The following is a 15,083-nucleotide window of genomic DNA, read 5'->3' as shown; positions in this document are numbered from 1 at the left end:
ACTTGACTATGTTAAGAGTATTATGTTAAGACTTTATACTAAACTTCTTGTATTATAAATATATATTATGTGCTTGCATCTACTCAAGTTGTTTATCTAATGCGAACCATTGAGTAAGCTAAAATACTCAATATTTCGAACCCACGGAGAGCGAGAGAGATCGTCAAAGTTAAGTACTTGTTAGCATTGTATTTGTTTTTTTTGGGGTTAACCTGCGTCTTGGGGTTGTCTGGGGCGCGTATTTTTGCTAGCATTAAAAAATTACATAGTGTGTGTTTAATTTGTGTTTGTGGTTGTATCAGAATTAGCCATAATTTTTTTTTGAGTAAACATTTGTTGTAATTGGCATTCTTGGGGTTCGTAATAATGGCAGGTGTTGCTGGAAAAAAACGTATTCACACCATTACCATCATTGCTATAAAAAACATACTTGAAAATGCTAATAATTGCATGACTAATTTCAGTCAAGGTAGTGACTCAGTAGAGGAACTATGCAGTTTCAAAGAAGTTTTAATTGAAAAATATAATAAGGTTAAAGCCATTGATGATGAATTAACAAATTTAATTGAAGATGAAGAGGATTTAAAAAATGAAGAGAACTTAGCTAATGAATTCTCTGTATTTTTTAAGAAAAATATCAAAATAATTGAAAAATTTAGTGATAATTATTGTAAGAATAACAATGAATCGCAATCTGGGAGTGTTCAAGGTTCTACATCTACTTTTGGAAAGAATAATATTACGCTTCCACCTTTAAAGTTATGTACCTTTGATGGAAAGCCTGAGGAATGGCAGACGTTTTATGAAAATTTTGAATGTGCCATTCATAATAATGAAGATCTTTCTCCAATACAGAAACTTAACTATTTACGTAATTTACTTGAAGAAAAAGCATTAAAAACAATTTCAGGTTTAGCTTTAACGAAAGATAGTTATAACACCTCATTAGAACTGCTTTAAGAAAGGTTTAGTAATAAACAACTTTTAATATCATCGCACATGAAGTTACTCCTTGCTTTAGAGAGAGTGCAAATCATAAACAATATTTCTGCGTTACGTCGAATACATGACACTTGAAGTTCAAATTAGAAGTTTAGAAAATTTAGGCATAGATTCCACTATGTATGGATCTTTATTAATTCCTATTATAATGCAAAAAATTCCAGAAAAGTTAAATTTAATTATTACTAGGCAGTTTGATTCTTATGATAATTGGGATATAAAGGTTGTTTTAAAAGCTTTAAAATGTGAACTACAAGCTAGGGAGAAAGCCCAGTCAGACAGAGAAGGTAAAATTAATTACTCCACTGCAGAGGTGCTACATTCTAGTGCTCACTTTAAGCCACAATATGATTTAAAATGTATTTTTTGTAGAAATAGTCATAGAAGTGAAAATTGTAAAACTGTGACTAATAAAAGTTCTAGGAGAAATATTTTATGAGAGAAAAGGGGTTGCTTTAATTGTTTAAAGCCAGGTCATATGTCTGGTAATTGTCTTTCTAAAATCAGCTGTTTTGAATGCTTCGGGAAGCATAATGTGTCTATGTGTTTTAAAAAGTTTCCTTCTCATGTTGATGATGAAAAAGAATCAAACAATAAATTGACATCTGTTTCAAGTAATGAATTACTGAAATCTAAGAATGTTTTATTGCAAACAGCTATTGTTTACTGTGATGAATAAGGAAAATACACAGAAATGTCGACTTCTATTTGACAGTTGCTCTCAACTCAGTTATATTTCGCCATCATTACGTAAAAAGCTTTTTCTTCCCACAATTGGTAGGAAGCAAATAAGTATCAAAACCTTTGGTAATCAAACCCAAACACAAAGTTTAGATATGGTTCAGTTTTCAATAGTAACCATAAACATTTCTTTAATACCTGTAACATGTTTCGTTAAGCCCATGGTATATAACCGTGGTATATAACCCTGGGTTGGGTACTATGAATGATGTTAAGTTCGAATTAAATGGGTTTTCTGATGCAAGTGTTAAGTCTTTTGGGTGTTGTGTTTATCTTAGATTTTTTAATGCTAGTTTTAGTCGTGCCTCTTTGATAGCCTCGAGATCTAGGGTTGCCCCATTAGGCAAAAACACAATGCCTCGATTGGAACTTTCTGGAACTTTACTTTTAGCAAAGTTGTTAGCATCTATTTATGATCAATTGATACCAGTTTATAACATTTCAAATGTAGTATATTGGACTGACTCAACCATTTGCTTGCATTGGATTTTTAACACAAGCAATACCTATAAACAGTTCATACAAAATCGAATAACTAAAATAAGTGAATTAACTTTAACTTATAATTGGAACTATATTGAATCCTATAGAAATCCTGCAGATATAATTTCTCGAGGATCATCACTTAAGAAGTTATATGGAAATGAGCTCTGGGTTTCTGGACCCAATTTTTTAAATGATGTTAATATCAAATGGCCATATTATGAACATGCCATTCATTCAGATGAATCACTGGAAGTTTTAATCTTAATCTTGACTTTATTAATATTACTAAATTTAGTGATTATAGGTGCTTACTTCGAGTAACATCATGGATTCTGCGATTTCTCAATAATGTAAAAGGTAAAAGGAAGAAAAGTATGAAAATCGGTCCAATTACAGCTGAAGAAATAGATAACTCAAAGCGATTGTGGATTAATTTTTCACAATTAAATCTAAATGGTGAAAATAATTTCAAACAATTACGAAAAGATCTTCGTTTATTCACTGAAGATGGAATAATTCGATGTCGTGGCAGAATCGAGAATTCTAACCTAGAATATTACACTATGTTTCCTATTTTTATTTTTAATAACTGTTATTTTGCTAAACTATTAATTTTACATTTTCATAAGCTTGTCAAGCATAATGGGGTGAAAGAAACAGTTGATGCGTTGAGATCCCAGTATTGGATACCTTGTTGTAGACAACTGGCAAAAAGTGTAATACGAGAATGTACAACTTGTCGACGTCTAGAGAGTAAACCTTATTGTTACCCACCTGCTCCTCCTCTACCTGAAAGTCGTTTAAACTCTGATTTCGCTTTCAAGTCTGTTGCTTTAAATTATGCAGGCCCACTTTATGTTAAAGATGTTTACAATGGTAGTACATCAAATAAGGCATGGATTTTTTTGTTTACATGTTGTAGTAGTCGTTCGATTTTGTTAGACTTAGTAGCTGACTGCTCATCAAATGCATGCATTATGGGTATTCGTAGATTTATTGGGAGACGGGGAGTTCCTGACATAATTTATTCTGACAATGGTTCTCAGTTTGTGTTATCTGAAACTCAATCCTTTGCTGCTAACCATTCTATAAAATGGAAATTTAATGCGGCTTCTGCACCTTGGTGGGGAGGGATGTTTGAGCGACTGGTTCGAATGACAAAAAGATGTTTATAAAAGGCGTTAAAGTCCTCAAAATCTTCATATGAAGAAGTACGAACATTGATTTCTGAAATTGAAATGGTATTAAACAACTGACCATTAACTTATTTGTATAACGACCAGGGCGATGAAGCACTCACTCCCAATCACTTAGTTTTTGGTCATAAGCTCCGTTTTGAATCAAGTTCAAGTCATAAGATAGAACAAGATGTGTATATAAGAAACAGTATGTTAACTAATATGTTGAATCATTTTAAAAGCAGATTCAAATGAGAATGCTTGACAGAGTTGCGTGAATATCATAAATCAAAATAATGGTAGTAATGGTATTAGTGTTAATGACATTGTATTAATTGAAAACGATAATTGCAAAAGACAGTTGTGGAAGTTAGCACGAGTTGAAGAATTAATATATTCTAACGATGGGGTCGTTCGAGTTGCTAAAGTTAAGGTGGTAACCCTAGAAATAAATGTTGATTTTTGATAAAATTTTCAAAAAAATTATTTCTATTATATATAATTAAGAAATTTATTACCTTTTCAAAAATGTATAACATGAATAAGTTTTATTAATATGATTGTCAACAAATTGATATAATTGTGAATTGGTTGTTGTTACTTTCCCTAGCAACGCCCTAGCAACATATAAATGCCCTTAAAAATGCAGCAGAAAACTATTTTTTAAACATTTTTATGGCTATACTTTAAAGCTATATAGTGACTATTAGCTATACTTTTAAACCTAAAACACTTTTTAAAGTTAAAAGGATAGGCATGAAGTGTGTCTGGTGACATGAATTGCTTATCGAATGCTAATTTCTTTTTTGTTTTGAAGTCTATTTATCTAAATTTTTGAATTTTTTAGATTTTAGTTATTAAAAATGATTTCAACAAAACAAAATTTGCAAAGAAAAAAAAAAAAAACACCACCAAAGAATCGCCACATGGTTAACACCAAAGAAAAAAACTTTAACAACAGCAAAACTAAAGCAGATTTAGAAACTGAATGTGCAAGCTCCAGGAAACTTAAAACTGCAGGTTTTGTTACTAAATCTAGTAATAATGATGATAGTAAATATTTTATGTTTATGGATATTGAGCAAATGAAAAAGTTAATTTTACCAATTCTGTACTGTCCTAAATGTGATAACAAACAACCAATAGAATTTATTGATAACCTGAAAAGAAGAATGGGATTTGCTCATTTATTAGAATTGAAATGTATGAGCTGTGGTTGGATTAACTCTTGTTTCACTAGTAAAGAGTGCCACGATTCTAATTGAAAAACTAAACGTGGTCGCAAATTGTATGAGTCAAATGTTCGAGCAGTCATTAGTTTCCATGAGATTGGTCGAGGGAAGACAGCATTGAAAATGTTTACTAACTGTTTTAATATGTATGGTATTGGTGAATCAGCTTTTGACAACTTGAATGACAACTGTATTTCAACTGCATATGCTAAATTAGCTGAAGTATCAATGAAAAAAGCTGCCAGAGAATTTTCTCAAGCGAGTAGTCAGCCAGTCTGCAAACGCGTTCCAATAGATGGTTCTTGGCAGAAGAGAGGTCATGCATCATTGAATGGTGTAGTTACAGCTGTTGTTGGTGATAAAGTTTTAGATTATCAGGCTTTCTCAAAACACTGTAAAGGTTGTACAATGTGGAGATCCAAGGAAGGTACACCTGAACATGATAGATGGAAAGTAAATCATGATTGTCATATAAACCATACTAAATCCTCTGGTGCCATGGAAGCTGCCGGTGCTATTCAAATGTTTGCACGTTCCATTCAAAAAAACAATATAATTTATTCCCAATATTTAGGAGATGGAGATACTTCTTCTTTTAAAGAAGTTGTTGAATCTAATCCTTACAAAGAGAATGGAATTAACATTGAGAAATTAGAGTGTATTGGCCATGTACAAAAGCGACTTGGTACTAGAATTCGAAATTTAGTGAAAAACTTTAAAGGGACAAAAACTCCAATACATGGTAAAGGGAAACTTACTGATACTATTATTAATTCCATGCAAAACTACTATGGTCTTGCTATTCGGAGAAACTCTGATAATGTATACGCGATGAAGAAAGCTATTGGAGCCATTCTCTACCATTGCACCGCACTTAAAGATCCTGCATGTCGCCATGCTATGTGTCCCAGAAATAAAAATTCTTGGTGTAAGTGGCAACTTGATCAACTAAATGGTACTAAGTTTCATAAAGATAAAATTAATTTACCAATATGGATCTATTTAAAGCTGAAACCAATTTTTCAAGACTTATCTGATGATAAATTGCTAACCAAATGCCTCCATGGACAAACGCAAAATGCAAATGAAGCATTTAACGCAATTATATGGACTCGCTGTCCTAAAAATGTATTCTTATCCAGAAGAACGTTTGAATTGGCAATTAATTCTGCAGTTCTTCATTTCAATGATGGTGGGGAAGGAGTAAAATCTGTTTTGGAAAGTTTTGGAATTAAAGGACAAATAACTTCCAAGAAACTAATGGAGGCTGATAATAAATGTGTTAAACACATGAAGCACAAATCTTCTAATATGGTGTTAAAACAGCGTAAAAAACTAAGAAAAATTAAAAAAGGTACAGTGGATGTTGAGGTTTCAAATGAAAAACAAACTTCATATATACCTGGTGGTTTTTAAGTATTATTTTTGAAATACTTTATTAAAAGTCTCATTTCCCAGATTTAATAATTTTTTAGACATTCCACATTTCAAAACATGGTTTTTTAAAAATGGTATGGATTTATGAACTGAAATTTTCAGGACATTTTTATAAGACATTGATAAATCATTTCTCATAGGATTTTGTAATATAAAGGGCAAATTTCAGATTTATATGAAATTTCGTACTTATTTGAGTGACAAAATAAATAAACTCTGAAATATTTTGTATAACTTTGGAGTTATCGAGGCAAATCAAAAAATCCTATGACAAATGAAAATATTATATATAATAAACATTTCTGCAAAATTTCAAAGCTGTAGAGTTATTATATAGTGAGATGTTATGTTTTCAAATACACCCCATTGTTTGAAGTTTAACTAATTTATTTTTGGATAATCAAGGCAAAAAATTTTTTGAATGATTTTTTTTTTTTAATTTTTTGAAATAGAATCAAGTTTTACTAAAAAATATCAATAAATAGCTTAAACTCAAAAAATAAATTATTTCTAGGGTTACCTCCTTAATTACATACAAGAAAGCGGAAAATCGTGTTTAGTTAGTCGACCTATTAATAAGCTATATCCTATCAAATGCTCTAACAAAGCGAAGATAATAACTATCACCTTCGTTAATGAGAAAACTATTTCTTTACTCGTCGAAGGTGGCGGGAGTGTTGAAGTCTGTTCGGCTTCTCGAAAATAAACTACCGGGTTTGTAATATCCCGCAATGCATTGTATGCTAGCCATGCTTTCTTAAGTTTTATTAATCTATACTTAACTATGTTAAGAGTACTATGTTAAGACTTTATGCTAAACTTCTTGTATTATAAATATATATTATGTGCTTGCATCTACTCAAGTTGTTTATCTAATGCGAACCATTGAGTAAGCTAAAATACTCAATAACCAATAAGCTTTTTTTAACATAGACCTGAAAACCAACTGAAAGTGCTCATTCGAAGTCAAAGTTGTAAAAAATCCTACTAAAAACCCTAATATTCGCCATTTTGAAAATAATAAGTTAATGATCTTTTTGCTGACAAAAGCAATAAATTAATAGCATGGTTTTTACGTTAAAAAAAGTCGTTAAAGTATGTTTATCTTCCGCAATTTTTTATGGCAATAAAAATAGCCATTTTTTGATTTATTAGAGAATAAACTATACTGCAAATAATGTACTTTAGTAATAAATTTTAAAAAAGAATTCAACATTTTTTTTTCCTAAAAGAAGAACTTTTAAAACTTATTTCATTGTTGTTTTATCAAATGTAAAATTTAGATGATGTATCCTTCAAACCGTTTTTTTTAATAAAAAAAAACCAGTGTACGATACAGTAATAGTTATTCATCAATTTTTCTACATTCTCACATTCTACGTTCAGAAAGAGAAACTGCAGAAGCGCCAAAATTCACTCTGTAACGAAGGTCCGTAGCCATTTTGAAAATTCTAAAATTGTCATAACCCAACTGCGCTTGCGTACAATAACCTGTCGTTTATTAACAGAATTTGAACAATCGTGGTTTATGAAAGAACAAAAAAATCTTTTTACAAATAAAGGAGACGTAGTTCTAGGAAGGGGGCAGTTAGGGGTCGGGGCGGGTTGGTTGGTTTAGCTCTAATTATCTTAATTTTTTACAAGCCATCCTCATTCGACATCAGTAACAACATGCTAGAAATTTGAGTATGCTCATGCTTGTTAGTTACCTATCTTGAACAACAAAATTCCTGGAGACTCCCCTAAAATATGTGATTTCTCTCCAGGCCCCCACTAAAAAAAGTCGTCTTTAACATCTTTTGAATAAGGAAATGTTTTCTAATGATAATCAAAAAATAAAATTTCTGGCGATGTGTTGCAAAGTCTTACAGCATGTTCCTATGCACTGTGCCCTGCTAAAGTTAATTTGTGATTAATCAGAAAGAGGTATTTGTGTTTTTCCATCATGTAGTTAAGCTTAAATATACAGCGAGGATTGGGAGAGTATTGACAGAGTAACGAGGAGAAGAGAGTAAAGAGGATTTAGGAGTATTGGATAGATTGTTATTGGTTAGAAGTTGGAAGTGTGAGGAAGCTAAACCTAACTAACCAAGATGCTATTCACAACAATCAAAACACCCGTAATCAACCATTAATATTTTACACGCTATCTAACGAAAATGAAAAGACGCCAACGCCCAAAAACAAGCAACAAATATAAAAACGAGAAACCCGAAAAGAGTGGGGGAGTAAAGGGGGAGAAAAAGAGAAAAGGGGAGTTGGAGGAGCAGCGAAAGGGAAGAAGTGGAGAGAAGAGGAGAAAGAACCTAAGAGATAGGTTACGAGAAGGCTTTGAGAAAGTTACGAAAATTGTTTAAGTAAGGGAAGACAAATTATAGACATAAGGGATATACGGGAGGGCATTTAGGATAGGGAAATTTATAGTTGGTTACATGATAAACGATAAAAGAAGGAACAGAAGAATTAGTAAGAAACAGTTTTTTTTACATAGTTTAAAGTGGAGAATATATTATTTGTTAATAACGGAAAAGATTTGTTAATCATAAAGAAATATATCACGCGCCAAGAAAAGTAAGTACGCATTATAGCACAAGTCAGAGTGCTACCATTACACAGAACCGAAAGAGGCATCCCAACATCCATACCCCTATCCTCCGTAAATACAAACCATTAAACCCCATTCCCTGTAAAGAAACCCCGACTCACAATAATTAAACGATATAATTATATTTATACACAAAACAACACCCGCCTCACATTGGAGGTCCTACCGAGATTAAATTCGTCTCTCTTCTTCTGCATAATTAGAGAGAACTTTGCTGCATTCAGGTGTGCACAAAAAAAAAAAATATTTTTAAGAAGAAGTTTATAGAAGAAATTTATAAGAAGGAATTTAAACGAGGAAGTTTATAAGAAGAAATTTAAACGAGGAAATTTTTATGAATAAAATTTAAATGAGAAATTTTACAAGAAATAATTAAGGTGAAATTAAAACAAGAAAATTTATAAGAAGGAAATTACAAAAAATAAGAGAAAATATTTATTAGAAATTTAAAAGAAAAAAAATTTAAAAGAAGAAATTTATAAGAAGAGATTTAAATACAATTAAAATGAATCACCACAATCCCAGCTCAGTGCCAATATTTTTCTCTACCACACCGGCTGCTATAAATGTTAATACCCCCGAAGTACAAATACCCCCACAAGACAACTACGATAGAGACTCTATAGGAAGTGACGATTTAAACAACAGACGGTTAGAAAGAATTTTAGAAAGGCTTACGGAAACAATTGACAGACAAGTAATAAATAATACTCCAGAGAAACGCAATGATGATACTCTTTTGACAGCTCTGCTTGAAAAGTTGACACTCTCCGTGAGACCCTCAATAGATAGATCCAACCTCCCGAAATTTAATGGAAGCCCCGAAGAAGACGTCAAAGAATTCCTTCTTCAGTTTAAAAGAGTAGCCACCTTTAATAACTGGAATAGCCACGATCAACTTTGCGCATTTCCCCTGTGTTTGAACCAGTCCGCTTCCACCTACTACGAGTCCCTACCAGAAAAAAACAAACAGCACATTGACTCACTCGTACAGGCTTTTCAAAATGAGTATGAACCCCCAGAGCGTGTGTGGATAAAGAAGACGCAGCTATACAGCCTTAAAGAAGGACATAGCGGTCTAGAGAAGTTTATAGCCAATCTCGAGAAATTATGCCAAGAATTAAACGTTAGTGAAGAAACTAAATTAGACCTATTTATACAAGGCGTGAACCCTAACCTTAAACAGAGACTCCTCTTAAGTCAACCAGCAACCTACACGAAAGCAGTTAGGATAGCACGAGTCAACAATTCCGTTATCAACGACGATGATGAGAGAATAGTTGAAACTATAGTGAAAGCGATGAACAAACTACAAAATAAACCCTCGAAAACAAATACGGTAACTTTTGCGGAAAATGATACGCCCCCTCTAAACGCATACAATACAACACCCGCCAACTTAGCAACCCCTGAAGGTGCAACCAGAGAAGTCGCTAGATTAAGACAGGAACTAAAACAATTAAAATTACGGCTCTCAAAACAACAAACTGAAAACCAGGCAATGCCACAAAACCACTACTCACAGCCACAAAACCAACCCACCTGCTACAAGTGTCACAATGTAGGTCATATAGCCCGATACTGCGACCAAGTTTTCCGTGATCCCCGGATCCCTCTACCCAATAACCCACCGCGTGAATTTTCAAACCATGGGCCTTCTTGGAGAAACAGCGAAAATAACTATAATTCCAAATGGTCCACACCGCAACAAAACTACGGTAGAAACCCACGGAACCACCTAGCGGAAAATAATTGGCAATATGATGAAAGACGATATAATGATAGAAGATATGACCAGAACCCAAATAACAACCTTGACAGATCCCAAACAAAACCCCAGCATTTTAACGAAAATCCCAGACACCACCCACCCTTAAACGTCTTAGAATTAAAGTGCAACCAAAACGTTTCATGTGGTGAAAATTTAGATGGTCAAAACATCATAAGTCCTAACAAATCTATGAATTTCAGCTGCCCTGATAGCACATTTACCTTGAGAGAAAAGAATGCTAACCCAATACCAAACTCACAAGTCGTTTCTATAACAGTCCATGATAACAATTGTAAGTTAACTAACTATATTCCGATAAAAATCTCAAAACCCATCCAAGAACTTCTGGAGAATAAAACTAACCCAATTAGCCTCCCTGGAAATGATCAAAAAGATTCACAAATGGTTACAAATAGACACCCATTAGGTCCTGAAAAGAATAATGTCTTAAATTGCAATATTGATGAGCCTTCACCAATTACTATACAAATAGAAGGAAATGTTCAAATAAACCAAACTTATGAATCCCCATCTATTCCTATTCCAGTCAAGAGTGTGATGGATAAACCTCTCATTCCCATAGAACTGCCTCAATCTCCATCATCGAAGCAAATTATCAATCAGATACAAGACAGCCAAGACATATCACAGCCATCTAATTTAAGTATATGGGGAAAAGTAGACGATCAGTGGAAGAAATTACTAGTGGACACTGGCGCTGCAATAACGGCCACAAGCTACAATTTTTATTCCACACTACTCACTTCAAACAAGAAGAAACGTCGCACGTTACACCCAAGTGACCTACAACAAGTCACATCTGCCAACGGAGATGCACTATTAATACGAGGAATGCTGACGCTTAATTTTGAGATACGACAGATAGTTTACCCATTTAAAACATATGTTATAGACAATTTAAACTATGATGTAATCTTAGGAAAGGATTTTCTCACCGAATATAACGGGGTGATTGATTTTAAAAACAAAAATTTAACACTAGAACAAAACATAAGCTCAATTAAAACAGATCAGCTCATTAGTGAAGAAGAAACGGACGAATATAACGAGATCGTTACAACCAAAAGGAAAAGATTGCAACCCCTTTCAACAACAATCCTAAACGTCCCATATGACTTTCCAACAAATGATGATTACTATTTTGAGCCAAATAAAGAACTACTCTTAAAAGAAAACCTAGTGTTACAACCCACACTCTTATCGGGAGACAGCAGAGCCGTAATTGCGATGGTCTCAAACCCCACCAACGAATCTTTGGAATTAGAAACCAATACAGTCTTAGGTAAAATATATAGTGTGTCTTCAGATGAACATAATATAGAAGAAAAAAACCCACATCATTTTACTAATGTTATCTTACAAGACAATAATCCCGTAGAATTGCACAGGTCAGGTCATTTAAACTTAACTGAAGAACAATTCAGAGATATTTCGGAACTAGTAAAAAGGCACTGTGATATATTTGCAAATTCACAAAATATGTTAGGATGTACTCACCTAATAAAGCATGTAATAAATACTGGACGCGCTACACCCATTCGAAAAAGAGCCTACAGAGTATCCCCAAAACAGCGGCAAGAAATCGATAAAGAAATAGATAAAATGTTTAATGCTAATGTCATTAGGAAGTCCGTCAGCCCGTGGGCAGCCCCAGTCATCATTGTGCCAAAACCAAATGGAGAAGTTAGGCTGTGTATTGACTTTAGAGATGTGAACTCCGTAACCATAAAGGATTCTTACCCCCTTCCAAGGATTGATGACATTTTAGACAGTCTAAATGGCGCACAATTCTTTACTACTTTAGACCTAATGAGTGGATACTGGCAAATAGAAATGGAGGAAGCCTCTAAAGAAAAAACGGCTTTTATTTCACATCGCGGCCTATATGAATGTAACGTTATGCCGTTTGGATTGTGCAACGCACCGAGTACTTTCCAAAGACTAATGGAACACATCCTTCAAGAAGAACTATGGAAATTTTGTCTTATTTACATTGACGACATCATCATATTTTCTCCTAGTTTTGAGAAACATCTGGAACATGTGGAAATAATTTTTAATAAACTACAAGGAGCAAATCTAAAATTAAAAACTAGTAAGTGCAACTTCGCAAAAGAATCGACTGCATTTCTAGGCCACATAGTAAATAGAGAGGGCATACAACCTAACAACGAAAATGTATCAGCAGTACAAGACTACCCCAGACCATTGAACGCTAAACAAACACGATCCTTTTTAGGTTTGGTGGGCTATTATAGGAGATTTATTCACAATTTTAGCAAGATAGCCGCCCCTCTATATAACCTAACCAGAGTAGGTGTCAAATTTAACTGGGATCACCATTGTCAAGAAGCGTTTAGCATACTAAAACAGAAACTTGTTGAGAAACCTCTCCTGGCATATCCAGACTTTACACGGAGGTTTATCCTAACTACGGATGCAAGTGCCACCGGTTTAGGGTTTACACTCAGCCAAAGACTCCATGGAATCGAACGCCCTATACTTTACGGAGGAAGACAATTTTCTGTAAGAGAACAGAAGACATCTGTAACCGAGAGGGAAGCGCTAGCAATAGTGGTTGCAGTAAAGAAGTGTCATGCATATCTTCACAACAACAGGTTCACCATTGTCACCGACCATAAACCGCTAAATTACATTTTGAACACAAAAGAACCAACAGGAAAAGTAACGAGGTGGGCCTTACTCTTACAAGCGTACGATTATGACATTGAATATAAACCTGGTAAATTAAACAACAACGCTGACGCCCTGTCTCGACGCAAATACTTTGACACTAATCAATCAGAAAATAGTGACCTATTCTTATTTTCATTGAATAAGCATAATTCAGCGAGGGAAGAGTTGGATGTCAATCCCATATCACATGATAAACTCCCTAATGACGTCAGACAAATAGAATCTATAATTAAAGAGGATTTAATCGGAGGAACAAAACATTTTATAATAAAAAATGAAATAACATCAGAAAAAGAAGAAGTTAAACGCCAACAAAGATTAGACCTCGAATTATTACACAAGATAAATTACTTAAAACAAAAGATTATTCCTGACAACAAAAAGGAAGCGGCGCGACTATTAGTTGACATCAACCAATATTTACTCGACGAACATGATATACTCTATCACATATATGAACCAAGCAAAAGTTCTACTGAAGGAATTTATAAACAGTTAGTAATACCACCGAAATTCAGAAACGACATTCTATTCTGGGCTCATGATCACGCAATATCAGGACATTTTGGTTTAGTCAAAACAATTGACAAACTTAGGAAAAGATATTTTTGGCCACTAATGTATTCAGAAACAGAAAAATGGATTCAAAGCTGTACAGAATGCTCTAAAAGGAAAGGAAGAACTCCTCAATATAAAGCCCCTCTGCAACCCATACCAGCAGGAGAACCTTGGGATCAAGTCGCTTGTGACGTTATAGGACCATTTCCAGTTACTATTTCCGGAAATAAGTATATAGTTGTTTTCCAAGATAGATTGACAGCCTGGCCAGAAGCTTTCGCAACAGCTACTACTGACGCTGTTATTATAGCGCAATTGTTACTAGATAATATAGTCCTGAGATATGGAGCTCCACGAACATTCTTGACGGAGAGAGGTACCAACTTCCTCTCAAAATTGATTAGTGAACTGTGTGGTATGATAAATACTAAGAAAATAAACACAACTCCGTACCACCCCGAATGTGACGGAATGGTAGAAAGATTCAATGGAACATTAGTAAAAACACTTTCCATGTACGTTAGCGACCACCAAAAAGACTGGGACCTACACATCAATGCGGCTTTATTCGCATATAGAACTTCTATTAACAGCTCGCGTGGAGAATCGCCCTACTTTCTACAATTCGGGAGAGAACCTAGATTACCACCCGATATTACGTTATATACTCAAAAAGACCTTCCCGGCACAATCACAGAATTCAGAAAACTTTTAACAACCAGAATTCAATTAGCCCACGAAATTGCACGAAGAAACCTACAAAAAGCACAATTACAAAATAAGTTTTATTATGATAGAGCGACAAAAGAAACCACATTCCAAAAAGGTGATAAAGTATTGGTTCACAGTAAAGAAAGAAAAAAAGGACTATCTCCTAAACTACAGAAACAGTGGCGAGGACCGTATATAATCCTAGAAAAGCTTTCAGCAGTTAACTTTAAAATCCAAAAAATCGATGGAAGTAAGGGACCAACAGTCATTCACACAAACAGACTTAAGAAATTCCACGAACGCATTAACAATATTACAGCAGATCAGAACCTCTCAAAACAAGAAAGTGTTCAAAATCCACAAATGAATTCCCAAACATTAAAAGAAGAACCTAACAACGCGGAAAGACTTGAAAACCAAAACCAAAAAAAAGACGAGGAAACAACGAGATCCCTAGTTCCCCCTACAAATACAGAAAAGAAGAATTGGCATGAACCAAATGAAGATAACATATTTCAAGTGGACGAAATACGAAACCACAGAACACGAAGAGGGAAGAGAGAGTTCCTCATAAAATGGAAAGATTATGACGAAATAAATAATACTTGGGAGCCAGAAAACAACCTCAGTCCGGAACTAGTACG

The 15,083-nt window shown here is 34.0% G+C and overlaps 2 protein-coding genes across 2 annotated transcripts; both read left to right on the top strand.

Annotated features, from left to right (window-relative positions):
• The first annotated feature begins 1,944 nt into the window (after window positions 1-1,944).
• LOC149885075 (uncharacterized) lies at window positions 1,945-2,550 on the top strand. Its single transcript, XM_090094616.1, has one exon. It carries the CDS (start codon window positions 1,945-1,947, stop codon window positions 2,548-2,550), a length of 606 nt encoding a protein of 201 aa, XP_089950742.1.
• A 53-nt stretch (window positions 2,551-2,603) lies between these two features.
• On the top strand, window positions 2,604-3,404 carry LOC149885074 (uncharacterized). The gene has a single exon (XM_090094615.1). It carries the CDS (start codon window positions 2,604-2,606, stop codon window positions 3,402-3,404), a length of 801 nt encoding a protein of 266 aa, XP_089950741.1.
• The last annotated feature ends 11,679 nt before the right edge of the window (window positions 3,405-15,083 follow it).

Source organism: Hydra viridissima, unplaced genomic scaffold (assembly GCF_058129835.1).
Source record: "Hydra viridissima isolate aposymbiotic clone 2 unplaced genomic scaffold, HvirCarnegie_v1 scaffold_8, whole genome shotgun sequence".
In the NCBI taxonomy this organism is placed as follows: Eukaryota; Metazoa; Cnidaria; class Hydrozoa; order Anthoathecata; family Hydridae; genus Hydra; species Hydra viridissima.
The sequence above is the reverse complement of the archived record's forward strand: the minus strand, read 5'-3'. Positions and strand labels throughout refer to the sequence as shown.

What these genes read in the sequence shown, in the direction of transcription:
- LOC149885075 (XM_090094616.1), top strand. Translation starts at nt 1,945, where the DNA reads ATGAATGATGTTAAGTTCGAATTAAATGGGTTTTCTGATGCAAGTGTT.
- LOC149885074 (XM_090094615.1), top strand. Translation starts at nt 2,604, where the DNA reads ATGAAAATCGGTCCAATTACAGCTGAAGAAATAGATAACTCAAAGCGA.